Genomic DNA, 14,873 nt, shown 5'->3' on the forward strand with positions numbered 1-14,873 from the left:
TTGATGAAGACCAGTGTATCCATTTTTTGCCATTGCTTGGACTTTGGTATCATATCTAAGACTCTGTCACCAAATCCAAGGTCATAAGTATTTATTCCTATGTTTTCGTCTAAGCGTTTTATAGTTTTAGCTCTTACATTTAGGTCTGTGATCCATTTTGAGTTAATAAGGCATAAGGTAAGGGTCCATCTTCAGTCTTTCACATGTATGTATCCAGTTTTCCTGGCACCATTTGTTAAAAAGACGGTTTTCCCATTGAATGGTCTTGGCACCCTTGACCATAGGTAGGTACATGGGTTTATTTCCGACTCTAAATTCTATCCTGTTGACCTATATGTCTGTCTTTATAAAAGTACCGCAGTCTTGATTACTTTTGCTTTGTAGTAAGTTTTGAAATCAGGAAGTGTGGGTATGGATTAATTTTTAAAGCAGCACTTAAATTTTTCCCTTGTGTATCTCATTAAATATTGACTTTTTTTTTTAACACCTCGAAGGAGTAAAGTACCATCACAGTTGCTTTTCCAAACATCAGGATACAACATATAATCAGTAACTAGGTGTTGTGTCATCAACTGGCAGCATTTGCAGGGGGGAGGTCAATGGCAAGTGTATCAGTAATACGTCGTACCACTGATGGCATCTTAGGCGGAGTAGGTGGATTCACAGGAGTCTTGTCAGGCAGCTAGGGGAGTCTGAAGGAGTTAAGTGTTGATGATGTTGGACTGGGGAATGTGATATGGGTGGGAGCAGTGGGGTTGATTGACGACAGGACAGGAGCTGTGGGTGGTGGGAAAGCCATGAATCTAATGGGGTAGAGATCTAAGAGGAGCCAGCTATCAGAGAGGCTTGAGCACATAAGCAGGCCAGACTGATAGGAGGGGGTTAGAGTAGACTGCGGGAAGCTGGCTGTGTAGGGAAACTTTGGCAGTGCTGGCCCTGGCAGAGCGTAACAGAAGGTGATTGAAACAGGTGCTTCAGGGGATGGACCAACCAGGAACCACTAAGAAAATAGTGTCCAGTGGGGGTGGGGTGGGGTGGGGTGGAAGAGTAGGAAATCAGGCCCAGGGAGTGCTCCAACAAGGAGGGTAATGTGTTTGCCCCACGGTGAGAGCCTCCCTGAGCAGGGGTTTTCCAGCACAACTATTTTGGCAGTAGTCATGGCATGTGTGGTAGACTTCACCTCCCATGGGCCCAGAAAGAAAGACAAAAAACCCCTTCCAGTTGAGAGCTTTTCAGGGACAGCCAAATTTGAGTTCAGGCTGGAGGGTGAAGGAGGTGTTTAGGGAAGAGTGTGAGAGGTTGGGGGTCTGTTGATCACAGTTCTGGAGTTCAGAGCGGAAGACTCTGGAGGGACATGAGTTACGCTAGAGGATGTGTTCATAGAAGTACAGCAATGAACACCTGTAAGTCCAGGCAGGGAGACTTGGACTTTGGTGAGTGAGGTGAAGAGGGATGTGACGCATAGGAGACTATTTCTGGACCTCTTAGAAGGGGCAGGTGATAGGGTGAGACTCTGAACTCTTGGCTGGTGGTGAGATGTGGGGACGGCCACTCCTTCAACCCACCTGAACCAGTGGCCTGAGGGGACATGTTTAGTAGGATAGAATGTAGGTGCGGGCCTCACACCTGCTCCCGTAGCAGCAGGGCTGAGGGCAGGACTGTCTTATGCTGTGGGGTGGTCACTGCATGGGTGTGGGTAAGTGACTGCCTTTGCTGTGTGTATATGTACTGCCTGGATCTGTTAGTAAGTGTCTGTGTGTCAACAGCTGCCTTGGGCATGAAATGCAAACCCCAGAGTAGTTTGAACTTTTAAACTGAATATAAAGTTTACAGTTCTACAGTGTTATCTTTTTATAGGGCAAAAATGTGTAGTATTAATAAGTTGCTATAAAAATAGATAATTTTAGTGCCTATGGCATATATTATATATGACATATATACAGTAACTTATGCTATTATAGAAGTGTTTGTTTACCTCAAATCAGTTATCAACCAACTTCATTTGCCACCTCCTTGCTTATAACTTTTTAAATATGTACTGTACAGTATGTAACAAAAAGATTTTCTATTGGATGGAAGCATGATGCTTATTTTAGTAGGAAAATAATATTCACTTGTCAAGTGACTCTAGTGTTTATCTTTTCATCCAGGTCCGAGACTTATTTGCCCTTGCTCGCAAGAACGCCCCCTGCATTCTCTTCATTGACGAAATAGATGCTGTGGGAAGGAAGAGAGGAAGAGGCAACTTTGGGGGACAGAGTGAGCAGGAGAATACACTCAATCAGCTGCTTGTGGAAATGGATGGTGAGTATTCAAGTCTTTCGTATTTTATTTTATTTTTCTTGGTGTAGAACATTTATTTATTATTCCATGAAACACTTAAACTTTAGGTCAGTAGGAAATAATTTTAATCAAAGGATTGTACATTTTCTTCCCACATATCTGGCTTTGTATTAGGAAATGACATTGTAATCCATTTCACTAATAGATTGCAAAAATACTTACAAGAAAATATTAAAATAACTCAAACATGAAAGGCAAGATGGGGTAAAAACAAACTTTTTTCAGAAATCTCTACTCCAGTGGCCACCGCACACAAGAAGAGAATCAAAACAAATAAATAACAAAGGTGTCCCCCCCGCCCCCCAGTCACAAGTTTCCAAAGAATTGGAGAAGAGGAACAAACGGGATGAAAAGCGTGGTATGAAAGGGAATGGATGTTAGCAACACCACTTCAGTAACCAATCTATTCTGAATGAAATAATCATCTCTTAATGCAATAAATTCTGAATAAGGCTTAAACTTTAGGATATTCCTTGAACTGAAATTTAAAAATGCCTTGACAGTGAAAGTCACTCTTTCACTAAGTTTAGTAAGAGCCTCTTTTCCCACAAACCACTGATGGGAGTGGAAACCTGCTCTGGCATTAAGAGCTGTCACAGGAGCCCTTCCATCTCTTTCGTGAAAGCTTCATAAGCTTCATCTTTAGTCTGCACTGGGACAGGAACAGATGGACCAGATGTGGGAGCTGCTGTGGCAAGAAGCACGGCAGAATCATCCTCTGACTTTCTTTGGGGAGCAGCAATGGCCCCTTTTTTCCCCCAACGTGCCCTCAATGCAGTGGGTACGAATTGAGTAATCTCTGCCTTGGGGTTTATGATCTGTGGCTTGGCACTGATGGATTGCCGTGGTTTTCTTCTCGTTGGTGGCTGCGCCTGTATCATTCACTTTGAATTGCTGAATCAAGTTGGGTGAAGCACTTAAACCCTGGGTTCGGCAAGGTTGCTGGTGGGAAAAAGTGGGGCAGGTCCAAGTGGAGACACTAAAGGGGGCGGGGCACTTCGTGCCCGGAGGAGGTGGAGGGATACCTGGAGGTGCAGGGGGAGGTAGCCTTGGTGAGGTTTCCTGAGGAGGAGGGCCGAGAGGCCGACCTGGAGGTGGACCTGGGGGAGGGCCACAGGGTTGGCCTGGTGGTGGGCCTGGAGGCAAAAGTCGGGGTAAAGGTCCTCGGAGTCCTGGCCTTCCAGGTGGTCTCAGGAATGGAGGAGCTCCCAGAGGTGGTCCAGGAGGTGGTCCTAGCATGGAAGGAGCTTGGATCTGAGAAGGAGGAAGACTGGGGGCTGGGGGTTGCTGCTGTGTGAAGCAATAGACGTGCCGTCGGAAAGAGATTCTTCCCCGTGCTGTTTCGTGACTGCTTTTCTGCTTCAGAATCATCAGAATCCTCTTTGTCGCCATCCTCTGAAAATTCTCCTACTTCTCATCCCTCCTCGGGGATTCCCTGACCTGCCATTCAAAGCATCATGGCTCGAGGAAGAGTTAGCTCCTTCATGTTCTTTTTTTCCTTGATTTTCTAGGCATATCTATAAATCTTACACTCAGACCTGACTTTTTTTCTTCATTGTTGTCTCTCTTGTTATCGTCACGATGCACAAATTCATCCCCTTCACTCTCTCCATCTGATCTGTCAGTGTCACTGTCATCAGTACGGGCATCATGCTTATCTTCACTCGTGCTGGAAACGTCATCATCATGACCCTAATTGAGCATTCCAGGCTATATAACTTGTCTTTATCCTGCCTACAAGGGGAAAGATCTAGGGCAAAGCCCCCTTTGCGGCCATACATTTGCAAGACTTGAGGAGGTGATGGACTGCGGGGGGGGACCAGGAGGTTCTCTTCCAGGGGGCAAACATGGCACACCATGTCCAAGAAGAGGAAGTATAGAAACTGCCCCTGTTGGAGGTTCATAGGCTGAGGCTGGGGTCTTTTAAGGGTGGAGGGTGTCTGGACACAAGGAAGTAGAATGTCCTGGTGGATCAGGATGTTGGAAGGAGCCTGTGGAACATCCGGCAAGGGAATGCCGTCCGCTCTCTCAGGCCGAGCATTCTGGACAGCGTCAGACTATCAGCTCCGTTGAGCCCTCTTCTGTTCGTATTCTGCTTCTAGCTTTCTCAATTCTTTGGAAATGTCTGGATTTTCCTTTTCATAGAGTCGTAGAGTAATACATTCAGAGGTCTCGTGTAGCTCTTTACACGTCTTGCAGCGCCTTCGCATTCAAGTGCTGGGGTTGTTGCACCGGGTTAAACTCCATCCAGTTTCTCCATGTTCTGGATAATCTGTGCGGGATCCTTCATTTTCCCAAAACTGCAGCTCATACCATCATGCACTGTTTTTTGTTCTTCTTTAATTCTGTCTTTGGGCTCTTTTCAGGCTTGGTCTGTGGAGTTCATAAATTTTCCACTCTTGGTGGATGATGTAGCTCTCCGTCCCATGTTGACAGCTTGTATGGTTTACTTGTTCATTAAAACAAAAAACAAAACAACACTTCTGCTGGGCTCCTAGAACTTAAGAAATGGGGAGGGGACAATTCTTGGCCTCTTCTTCCTCACAGGGGCCTTCACCTCTGTCTGCCAGTCAGCCACCCAGCCACCACCATCTTGGAGGTCTTTCATATTTTAAACTACACTTTTTTTTTCAATTTTAATACACTTTAATATATCCAAAATATCAGTTTGACATGTAATCAATACAAAAATGATTAATGAGATACTAGACACTGGTTTTCTTTTTACTAAATTCAAAATTCAGGGCACCTTAAATTTTCCAGCACAACTCCGGTCACACGAGCCGCACACATGCTCAGTAGCTGCACAGGGCTTGCGGCTGCTGCACCAGACAGCGCAGTTCTAGATAATTGCGAGTGCATTTTGTAGCTGGTACAACCTGCGGCATGCTCTCTTTCACGCCTCCTGCTATCCAAGCTGGGTCTTTGCCACGAGGCTTCCTGTTCTCCTGCCATCATGGGGCTGGGGCCTCGACAATTAGTCTCCTGTCTTCAGTCTTGGAGATAAACTACACTTTCTAATTGTTTTCTATATTCTAACATGAGAATCCTTATGCTGATAGTATCAATTTTTAAAAAGCATTCTCTAAAACAGCCCTTTTTAAGGCTCCCCTGTACCAGTACAAATAATAGCAAAATATTCCTAACCTTACAGCCTGCCGTAACTTAATATTGGTGTTAAGGTGTTGTTTGTCCCTGCTGTTGAATAAGAGAAAATTTGGTGAAATGATCCACAAAAGAATTATAGTCTCACTCTTTTTTTTTTTTTTTAAGATTTTTATTTATTTGAGAGAGAGAGAGTAGGGGGAGGGGCAGAGAGAATCTCAAGCAGACTCTGAACTGAGCACAGAGCCTAACATGGAGCTCGATCCCTTGACACTGAGATCATGGCCTGAGTGGAAACCAAGAGTCAGACATTTAACTGACTGAGCCACCCAGGTGCCCCTCTTTTTTTTTTTTTTTTTAAGATATATTTATTTTGGAGAGCAAACATGAAGAGGGGGGAAGGACAGAGGGAGATGGAGAGAGAGAGAGACTCTCAAGCGGACTCCTTGCTAAACGGGGAGCCTGACACGGGACTTGATCTCACCACCCTGAATGACCTGAGCTGAAATTAAGAGTCAGACACTTAACCAACTGAGCCACCCAGGTGCCCCGATAGTCTCATTCTTAAAACCATTTATGACTCTGAAGCATCAGGAAAACCCATGCATAACCAAGTGTGAATTTGGCAGATTTTAAATACTCCTCCTAAGAGAATAGCAATCTTCCCACATTAGTCAGCTTTTTCTTTTATCAGGAAAGCCAGTTTGTAGGATGTAAGAATGCATCCTGCTGTAAGATACCCAGATGCTGTCGTGTGCTCAGAGAGGGTAATACAGTGCTGAGCATTGAACTGCTTTATGTGACTGAGCTCGGCATTGTATAGGCACTCCTCGGAGTTACTGGAGATTCGGTTCCAGACCACCACTATAAAGTGAATATCGCAATAAAGTGCGTCAAATGAATGTTTTGGTTTCCCAGTGCATATAAAAGTTATGTTTACACTATACTATAGTCCAGTAAGTGTGGTATGTGTCTAAAAAAATGTACATACTTAAATTAAAAAATGCTTTATAGGTGAAAAATCCTGACCATCATCTGAACTTTCAGTGATTTATAATCTTTTTGCTGGTGGAGGGTCCTGCCTCAGTGTTAACAGCTGCTGATTGATCAGGGTGGTGGCTGTGAAGGGTGGGTGGCTGTGGCAGTTTTTTAAGTTTATTTGAGAGAAAGAGCACAAGTGGGGCAGGAGGAGGGGCAGAGGGAGCAGACTCCCTTTGGAGGAGGGAACCCTGCTCGGGCTTAATCCCAGGACCCTGAGATCATGACCTGAGCTGAAGGCAGATGCTTAACCGACTGAGCCACCCAGGCACCTCCCCCCAACTTTTTTTTTTTTTAAAGATCTTATTTTTAAGTAATCTCTACACCCAGTGTGGGGCTCGAACTCATAACCCTGATAGGAGTCACATGCTCCACCAACTGAGCCAGCCAGGTGCCTTGCTTTACTGTAATTTCAACAATCTTCACAGCAACTTTACCAGGAATAGATTCCATTTCGAGAAACCACTTCCTTTACTCATCCATGAGAAGCAGCTTCTCATGCATTTTACAGTGTTACCTGAGCCTGCAGCAATGCAGTCAGCTCTTCAGTCTCCGCTTCGGATTCTGGTTCTCCTGCTGTTCCCACCACATCTGCAGTTACCACCTCCACTGAAGTCCTGAACCCCTCAAAGTCATCCATGTGGGGTGGAATCAACGTCTTCCAAACTCCTGGCAGCGTTGATATTTTGACCTCTTCCATGAATCATGTACGTTGTTAGCGGCATCTAGAATGGGGAATCCTTCCTACTATCTATGGCAGCTACAGCCCTATGAAATGTATTTCTTAAAAATACGACTTAAAAGTCTGAATTATTGCTTGATCCATGGGCTACAGAATGGCTGTCGTGTTTGCAGGCACGAAACATTACTCTCTGCATCTCCATCAGAGCTCTTGGGTGACCAGGACATTGTCGGTGAGCGGTAACATTTTGAAAGGAATCTTTTTCTGAGCAGCTGTCTCAACCGTGGGCTTAAAATAGTCAGTAAACCATGTTGTAAATGGATGTGCTGTTATCAGGCTTTGTTGTTCCATTTCTAGAGCACAAGCAGAGAGGTTTAGCATAATTCTTCAGGGCACCGGGACTTCGGAATGGTAAATGAGCATTATTAGTTTCAATTTAAAGTCACCAACTGCATTAGCAGTGAACAAGAGAGTCAGCCTGACCTTTGAAGCTTTGTGGGCGGACATTGACTCCTCTCTAGCTGTGAAAGTCTTAGATGGCGTCTTCTTCCAATATGAGGCGTTTGGTCTACATCGAAAGGTGTTTAGTGTAGCCACCTCGAACTATCTCAGCTAGGCCTTCTGATCGCTTACATCAGCACTTGCTTCTTCATCTTGCACTTCTGTGTTATGCCGCTTCTTTCCTTAAACCTCACGAACCACCCTCTGCCAGCTTCAGACTTTTCTCCTGCAGCTTCCTCACCTCTCTCAGCCTTCACAGGATTGAAGAGACCTAGGGCCTGGCTCTGGATTAGGCTTTGGCTTAAGGGAACGCTGTTGCTGGTTTGATCTTCTATCCAGACCACTCAGACTTTCTCCATATCAGCAATAAGGCTGTTTTGCTTTCTTATCATCGTGTGTCCACTGGAGTAGCATTTTAATTTCCTTCAGGAGCTTATCCTTTGTATTCACTCCTTGGCTAACTGCTTGGCACAAGAGGCCTAGCTTTCAGTCTACAGTCTGTCTCGGCTTCCAGCGTGCCCGCCTTACTGAGCTTAATCATCTCTAGCTTTTGGTGTAAAGTAAGAGACATGCGACTCTTCTTTTCACTTAAACACTCAGCCTCTGAGTGTTATTAATTGGCCTGATTTCAATATTGTGTCTCAGGGAATAGGGATGCCCAAGGAGAGGTAGAGAGACAGGGAATGCTTGGTCGCTGGAGCAGTAAGAACACACACGGTATTTATCAATTAAGTTCACTTGTATGGATGCAGTTTGTGGTGCCCTAAAACTATTACACTAGTAACATTGAAGATAACTGATCACTGGTCACCACAACAAATACAATGATGAAAATGAGGGTGCCTGGGTGGCTCAGTTGGTTAAGTGTCTGCCTTCAGCTCCTGGTTTCAAGCCCCAAGTCAAGCTCCCTGCTCAGCAGGGAGTCAGTCTGCCTCTCCCTCTTCCCCACCTACGCACACTCTCTCACACACTCTCAAATAAATAAATAAAATCTTTTAAAAAATAACAACATGTGCCTGAGTGGTTCAGTCAGTTAAGTGTGTGCCTTCAGCTCAGGTCACAATTTCAGGGTCCTGGGTTCAAGCCCCACATCGGGCTCCCTGCTCAGCCGGGAGTCTGCTTCTCCCTCTGCCTCCCCCCCGGCTTGTGCTCTCTCACTCTTTCTCTCTCTCAAATAAATAAATCTTTAATAATAGTGAAAATGTTGAAGTATTGCAATTACTAAAATGTGATAGAGACACAAAGTGAGCAAATTTTGCTATTGGAAAAATGGCACTTACAGACTTGTGCAACATAGGGTTGCCACAAACCTTCAATTTGTGAAAAACATAATATGTATGAAGTGCGGTAAAGCAGAGTGCAGTAAAACAAGGTCTGCCTATATCCAGATTAAGAAGATAGAGCTCTTCCCTTACCGCATGGTGGTCAGTCCACGTAGAGCCATATTTGTGGGGTAACAGTACCAGAGCTCTTTTGGGGCCAGGGGCCTGAGGGTGAAGGCTCTATAGCCAAGGCATTGACATTTGAGAAGTGGCTGATAGAACCAAGCAAGTTGAGCCTGAATAAGAAGTTTGAGGTGTAGTTTGATACCTGTCTTCAAATATTCATTGGGTTGTCCTGTGACCCAGAGAGCTTAGACACATTGTTTGCAAATTTAATCTCATTGATTTTATTTTATTTTTTTAAAGGTTTTATTTATTTGTGAATAAGAGAGAACAAGTGAGCTTGAGTTGAAGGAGGGACAGAGGGAGAGAATCTCAGCACTGAGCCCAGAGCCCAACGTGGGGCTTGATCCCAGGACTCTGAGATCATGACCTGAGCTGAAATCAAGAGTCTGATGCTCAACTGACTGAGCCACGCAGGCACCTCTGAGCTCACTGGTTTTAAAACAATTTAAAAATGAGGATACCTGGTGGCTCAGTTGGTTAACCTGCCTTCGGCTGAGGTCATGGGATCGAGTCCCGAGTCGGGGCTCCCTGCTCAGCGGGGAATCTGTTTCTCCCTCTTCCCCTGCCCCTCCCCCCACTCATGCACACTCACTCTTGCGTGCCCACTCTCTCTCTCTCTCTCAAATAAATAAAATCTTTAAAAAAATTTTTTTAAGTGTTTAAAAAATGGACAACATATTCTCAATTTATAGTTATATAAATTAAAATCTTCAGTATTTGTGTTTAGAAAAATGATGCTTTATTAAAGCTTTAAGTCTTGCATTTTTGTTATTGTCTCTTTAGGTTTTAACACAACAACAAACGTCGTCATTTTGGCAGGCACCAATCGACCAGATATTCTAGATCCAGCGCTGATGCGGCCAGGGCGCTTTGACAGGCAAATCTTTATTGGTGAGATGATCTTCATTGGGTTCAGTCCAGTTCTTTTGAGGAGAGATGTAACTGTTTTCACTGTGATTTTTTTTTTTTCCCCTTAAAAATAATTTCTCAAGGACCACCTGACATAAAAGGAAGAGCCTCTATTTTCAAAGTTCACCTCAGACCACTAAAACTGGACAGTGCCCTGGAAAAGGAGAAACTGGCAAGAAAACTTGCATCCTTGACTCCAGGGTTTTCAGGTGAGTGGAACAGAGCCCATTCTGTGTGTTAGTCCTTTAGGTCAATGACATTTGCCAGGTACCAGTTTACTTTTACCTCTCACCTTGGGGCCTCTTCAGTATATATTTTTACTTTTTTATGGTGGGAAATTTCACACATCTACGGAAGTTGAGAAAATAGTGTAATGAAACCCTCTGCAGGCATCACCTAGCGTCAGGAACAATTATTAATTCATGTTGAACCTTCACATATACCCCACCCTCTTCCTCCTGCCTCTGGATTATTTGTATTTGGGTTTAGGGGTTTTTTGTTGTTATTGTTGTTGTTAAGATTCATTTATTTGTTTGAGAGAGAGTGCACATGAGCCCTTGGTTGAGTGGGCAGGCAGAGGGAGAGAATCTCAGGCAGACTCCCCAATGAACACAGAGCCTGCCATGGGGCTGGATCTCACTGCCCTGAGATCATGACCTGAGCTGAAATCAAGAGTCAGACTTTCAACCAACTGAGTCACCCAGGTGCCTTGTGAGGTTTTTTTTGTTTTTTTTTTTCTTTTTTTTTAAACAACTCTAATTGAGACAAAATTCACATACCATAAAATTCGTCTGTGAATTGTAAAGTGTATGATTCAGTGGTTTTCAGTGTATTTACAGGGTTACATTGTAACTACTGTAGTCTAATTTTAGATAATTTTCATCACCCCAGAAGAATCCATTAGCAGCCACTCTCTCTACCCCCTCTAGGCAATGCCTCACCTACTTTCTGTTTCTATAGATTTTCCTATTCTGGACATTTCATATAAAAAGAATTACGCAACATGTGATCTTTCCTGCCTGGCTTCTTTCACTTAGCATAGTGTTTTCAGAGTTCAGCCGTGTTGCAGAATGTGTCAGCACTTCATCCCTTTTTCCAGCTGGATCATGTTCCGTTGTGTGGATAGACCACATCTTTATCCATCATTTGTGTTGTTTCCATCTTTCGGCTATTAGAGATAATGGTGCTATGAACGTCCATGTATAGACTTTTTGTGTAGACATACGTTTCATTTCTCTGGTTATACACCTGGGAGTAGTGCTGCTGAATCACTTTTTGAGGAACTACCAAACTGTTTTCTGAAGCGGCTATGCCATTTTACATTCTCTCCAGCAGAGTATGAGGGCTCCAGTCTTCCGCGTTCTTGCCAATGCTCGTCATTGCCTGTCTTTTTTATTGTAGCCACCCTGGTGGTATCCTCATGGTTCGATTTGCATTTCTCTAACGACTAGTGATGTTGAGCATCTTTGCGTGTGCTTATTCCAAGAGTTTTTCAATGTAAATGTGAGCCTTTCTTAAAGAGGAGCGTTTGGAAAGTCTGAGCGGATTATATATTTAAGTGTATGGTTAGAAGAAGATAGGCATCTTAAGTGTCCTAACTTTTTTCTTGTTTCTTATCTTTGGACTTTGGAATTTATAACATTTCAGTGTTTATTGAGTATATACATGTGTTATAGCTTATTTGAGTTACCATATACTTCATCTGAAAAGTGAATTTAAAGAGACTTATGGGGGCGCCTGGGTGGCACAGCGGTTGAGCGTCTGCCTTCGGCTCAGGGCGTGATCCCGGCGTTATGGGATCGAGCCCCACATCAGACTCCTCCACTATGAGCCTGCTTCTTCCTCTCCCACTCTCCCTTCTTGTGTTCCCTCTCTCGCTGGCTGTCTCTATCTCTGTCGAATAAATAAATAAAAAAATCTAAAAAAATTTTAAAAATTAAAAAATAAAGAGACTTATGGGGGCACCTGGGTGGCTCAGTCGGTTAAGCGTCTGCCTTTGGTTCAGATCATGATCTCGGTCCTGAGATCCAGCCCCATGTCGGGCTCCCTGCTTAGCAGGGACTCTGCTTCTCCCTCTTCAGCCCACCCCCTGGCTCCGGTCATACTGTCTCTCTCTCAAATAAGTTAAATTAATTAATTTTTAAAAATAGACTTATGGGGGGCGCCTGGGTAGCTCAGTCGTTAAGCATCTGCCTTCAGCTCAGGGCGTGATCCTGGCGTTCTGGGATCGAGCCCCACATCAGGCTCCTCTGCTATGAGCCTGCTTCTTCCTCTCCTACTCCCCCTGCTTGTGTTCCCTCTCTGGCTGGCTGTCTCTGTCAAATAAATAAATAAAATCTTAAAAAAAAAAAAATAGACTTATGGATCTAGAAAGCATTTGGCAAGCTTCACATATTTAACTTTAGTTATTTAACTGAATGCACTGAGTTATTTTAATGCTTATGTTTTTCATTATATTTCAGCGTGTTGCCTGATATCCACATTAGTCACTCTCCCAGCAGAGCTTGTAGAACTAAGTTAATTGATGGGCATTTTTAAAGACTGTCTTAGTTCACTGTTGTATGAGCCGTATTGCCTATAAAGGTAGCTACCCATAATTACTACTACTAATACTTGCTTCTTAGTTCAAAGGACCAGGATTGTACCAGGTTACTACCGAATGCTAGAACAGCTTACGGTTATCATGAATCAAACTGAATTATATTACATTAAACCCTATTCAGTCTACTGCTGGTTGAGAAACTGACTGTGGATATGGTTATCCATAATGTGTGACGAATCAGTTCGAGTATATTTGGTGGGTAAGCTGTTCTGTACATTCATTTTGTAGGAGCTGATGTTGCTAATGTCTGTAACGAAGCGGCTCTGATTGCTGCGAGACACCTTTCAGATTCCATAAATCAGAAACACTTTGAACAAGCAATTGAGCGAGTGATTGGTGGTAAGCAAACTGAATGTAACTCAAGTCAAAAGGCTGATAAAATGAGTTTGAGGCCATGGGTTTTTCTGTTTTGGCAAGAGCTAGAAGCAAAGAAAAGTCTTATCCACCCAGCCTAGGGTTACCATGGACCTGCTGTGTTCCCTCAGTGCTGCAAGGGCGCACCCCCACCCCCAGCCACGGTCTTGTGCAGATGGATGCTGTTGGCTTGGGTGAGTCTGAGACAGACAGCATCCCACAGCACAACTCATTCACATGGCAGCAGGCAGCAAAGTGTCTTCCCCTGAATTATACCAGTCTAGTGTTTTGAAGGAAACCTTCCTGTTTCCAAAAATTGTATTGCTTGAATTAAATGTGCTCTCTGCTAGGTATAGGTGATGGATAAACAGCTATAACATCTGTTTAGCCAGGAAATGCTCACCCCACAAGCACAGTCACGGATATACATAAGCTGTTTTCTTTGCTTTCTGGGGAGCTTACAATTTAATACCCATAAAAAGATAACTAGCAGTTCCAGAACTTGGGCATTCAAAGAAGGGAAGGGCACTGAAGTCAGGCAGGGCTCTACAGGAGAGGCGGGATTTAAACCAGGCTCAACTGAAAGAGGAGGTTGGTGTCAGATTGACAGGAACAGAAGGTGGTTGTTAGCAGTGTTACCCTCTGTGTGTTTCAGGGAGGGAAGGTAAGCCAGTCAGACTCAAGTTCCTTTGGGAAGTAAGGCAAAGCTGGAAATAATTGCTTAAGTCTAGATTTTAGAAAGCCTTGAACGTTAAGCTAAAGGGCTTTTTAAAGTGTTGTCCTGCGGCCAGTATTGAACTAACGTGGAATTTTTCTTGAGTCATTGAGTAGCATGATAATCAGTGATATTTTAATAAAAGGACTCTGACGTTGAAGAAGAGGAAAGCATCTGAAGGCAGAGACCCTTGTAGTCATTAATGTGAGACAGTGGATTTTAGCATAAGTAGTCCCAGTGGTAATAGGCAAAAAATGAAGGACAGCCTTACAGGCCTTGGTAAGAATGGGGTGCTTCAAGAGACAGCTGGTTTGGCAGAAGATGAGATGGGCAGAATTTGAGATGGGGCAGGCTATCCATGTGGAACTGTGCAGCACCACAGTGCCACAGGCTATGGTTCCTGTGGTGTGGGGGTGGGTGAGAGGGCTCCGGGGGAAGGGCCCACACAGTAAACACTTCCTGCATTTGGTAGCAGAGGGGAGGAAAGTGAGCCAGTGGAGTCACCAGAGCTTGCGTGCCACAGGCCCGGAAGGTGCATCAGTGAATAAGACAAGGAAAAGATGCCATTAAAGGAGACCCAGGAGGTTAGAAGAGATGGAAGATAAGGGCAAAGACACGTTTATAAAGCACTTGTGAACAAGATCAAGTGATGTGAGACATTGAGGAGGATGACCTTGGATTTGGCAACGAGATTGTTCTTGGTGACTTCTGACATGACAGTTTCAACTGAGTGGATAATACCAAGCCAAATTAATGGAGATTCCAGCGAGGATCTAGAGGCTAGTATAGCAGTGTGTTTAACCTGGATTAGGTGCTACGTAAATAACCCTTGAACGAATGAATGGACTACTTATTCTAGAAATTTGTTACTGAAAGGAAAAAATCTAAGTTGATAGAGTTGTAAGTAGAATGGAAGCAATTCACTGTAGAGGCCGGTGAAAGCTGCATATCTGTCTATGCCTTTTAGGTGGGGGGACAGTTGGTGCTCAGTGTGAAAGATGCCAGGGTGGCAAGTCCAAGAGGGGCCCTCGCTCTGAGGTGCACAGACACTTACCTGCTCACAGCTCAGCTATTGTAAACTGGCCACAAGCAGTTGTTCTGGAGTAGGCACACTGGGAAAATGTAAACTTCGAGGGATAAACTGGGGTAGGGGGGGTCAGGGTTCTTGTTTTCTTA

At 44.2% G+C, this 14,873-nt stretch overlaps 1 protein-coding gene and 1 pseudogene across 1 annotated transcript in view; one reads left to right on the top strand and one right to left on the bottom strand.

Annotated features, from left to right (window-relative positions):
- The window catches only part of AFG3L2 (AFG3 like matrix AAA peptidase subunit 2), a 45,015-nt gene that overhangs the window by 18,907 nt on the left and 11,235 nt on the right, over positions 1-14,873 (top strand). The window contains exons 10-13 of the mRNA XM_034643152.1: positions 2,151-2,304; positions 9,901-10,008; positions 10,110-10,235; positions 12,857-12,967. Coding sequence (XP_034499043.1) covers positions 2,151-2,304; positions 9,901-10,008; positions 10,110-10,235; positions 12,857-12,967 — 499 coding nt within the window. The remainder of the gene's footprint in view (positions 1-2,150; positions 2,305-9,900; positions 10,009-10,109; positions 10,236-12,856; positions 12,968-14,873) is intronic.
- LOC105241970 lies at positions 2,905-4,941 on the bottom strand (annotated as a pseudogene).

Source organism: Ailuropoda melanoleuca, chromosome 14, assembly GCF_002007445.2.
Source record: "Ailuropoda melanoleuca isolate Jingjing chromosome 14, ASM200744v2, whole genome shotgun sequence".
Classification (NCBI taxonomy): Eukaryota; Metazoa; Chordata; class Mammalia; order Carnivora; family Ursidae; genus Ailuropoda; species Ailuropoda melanoleuca.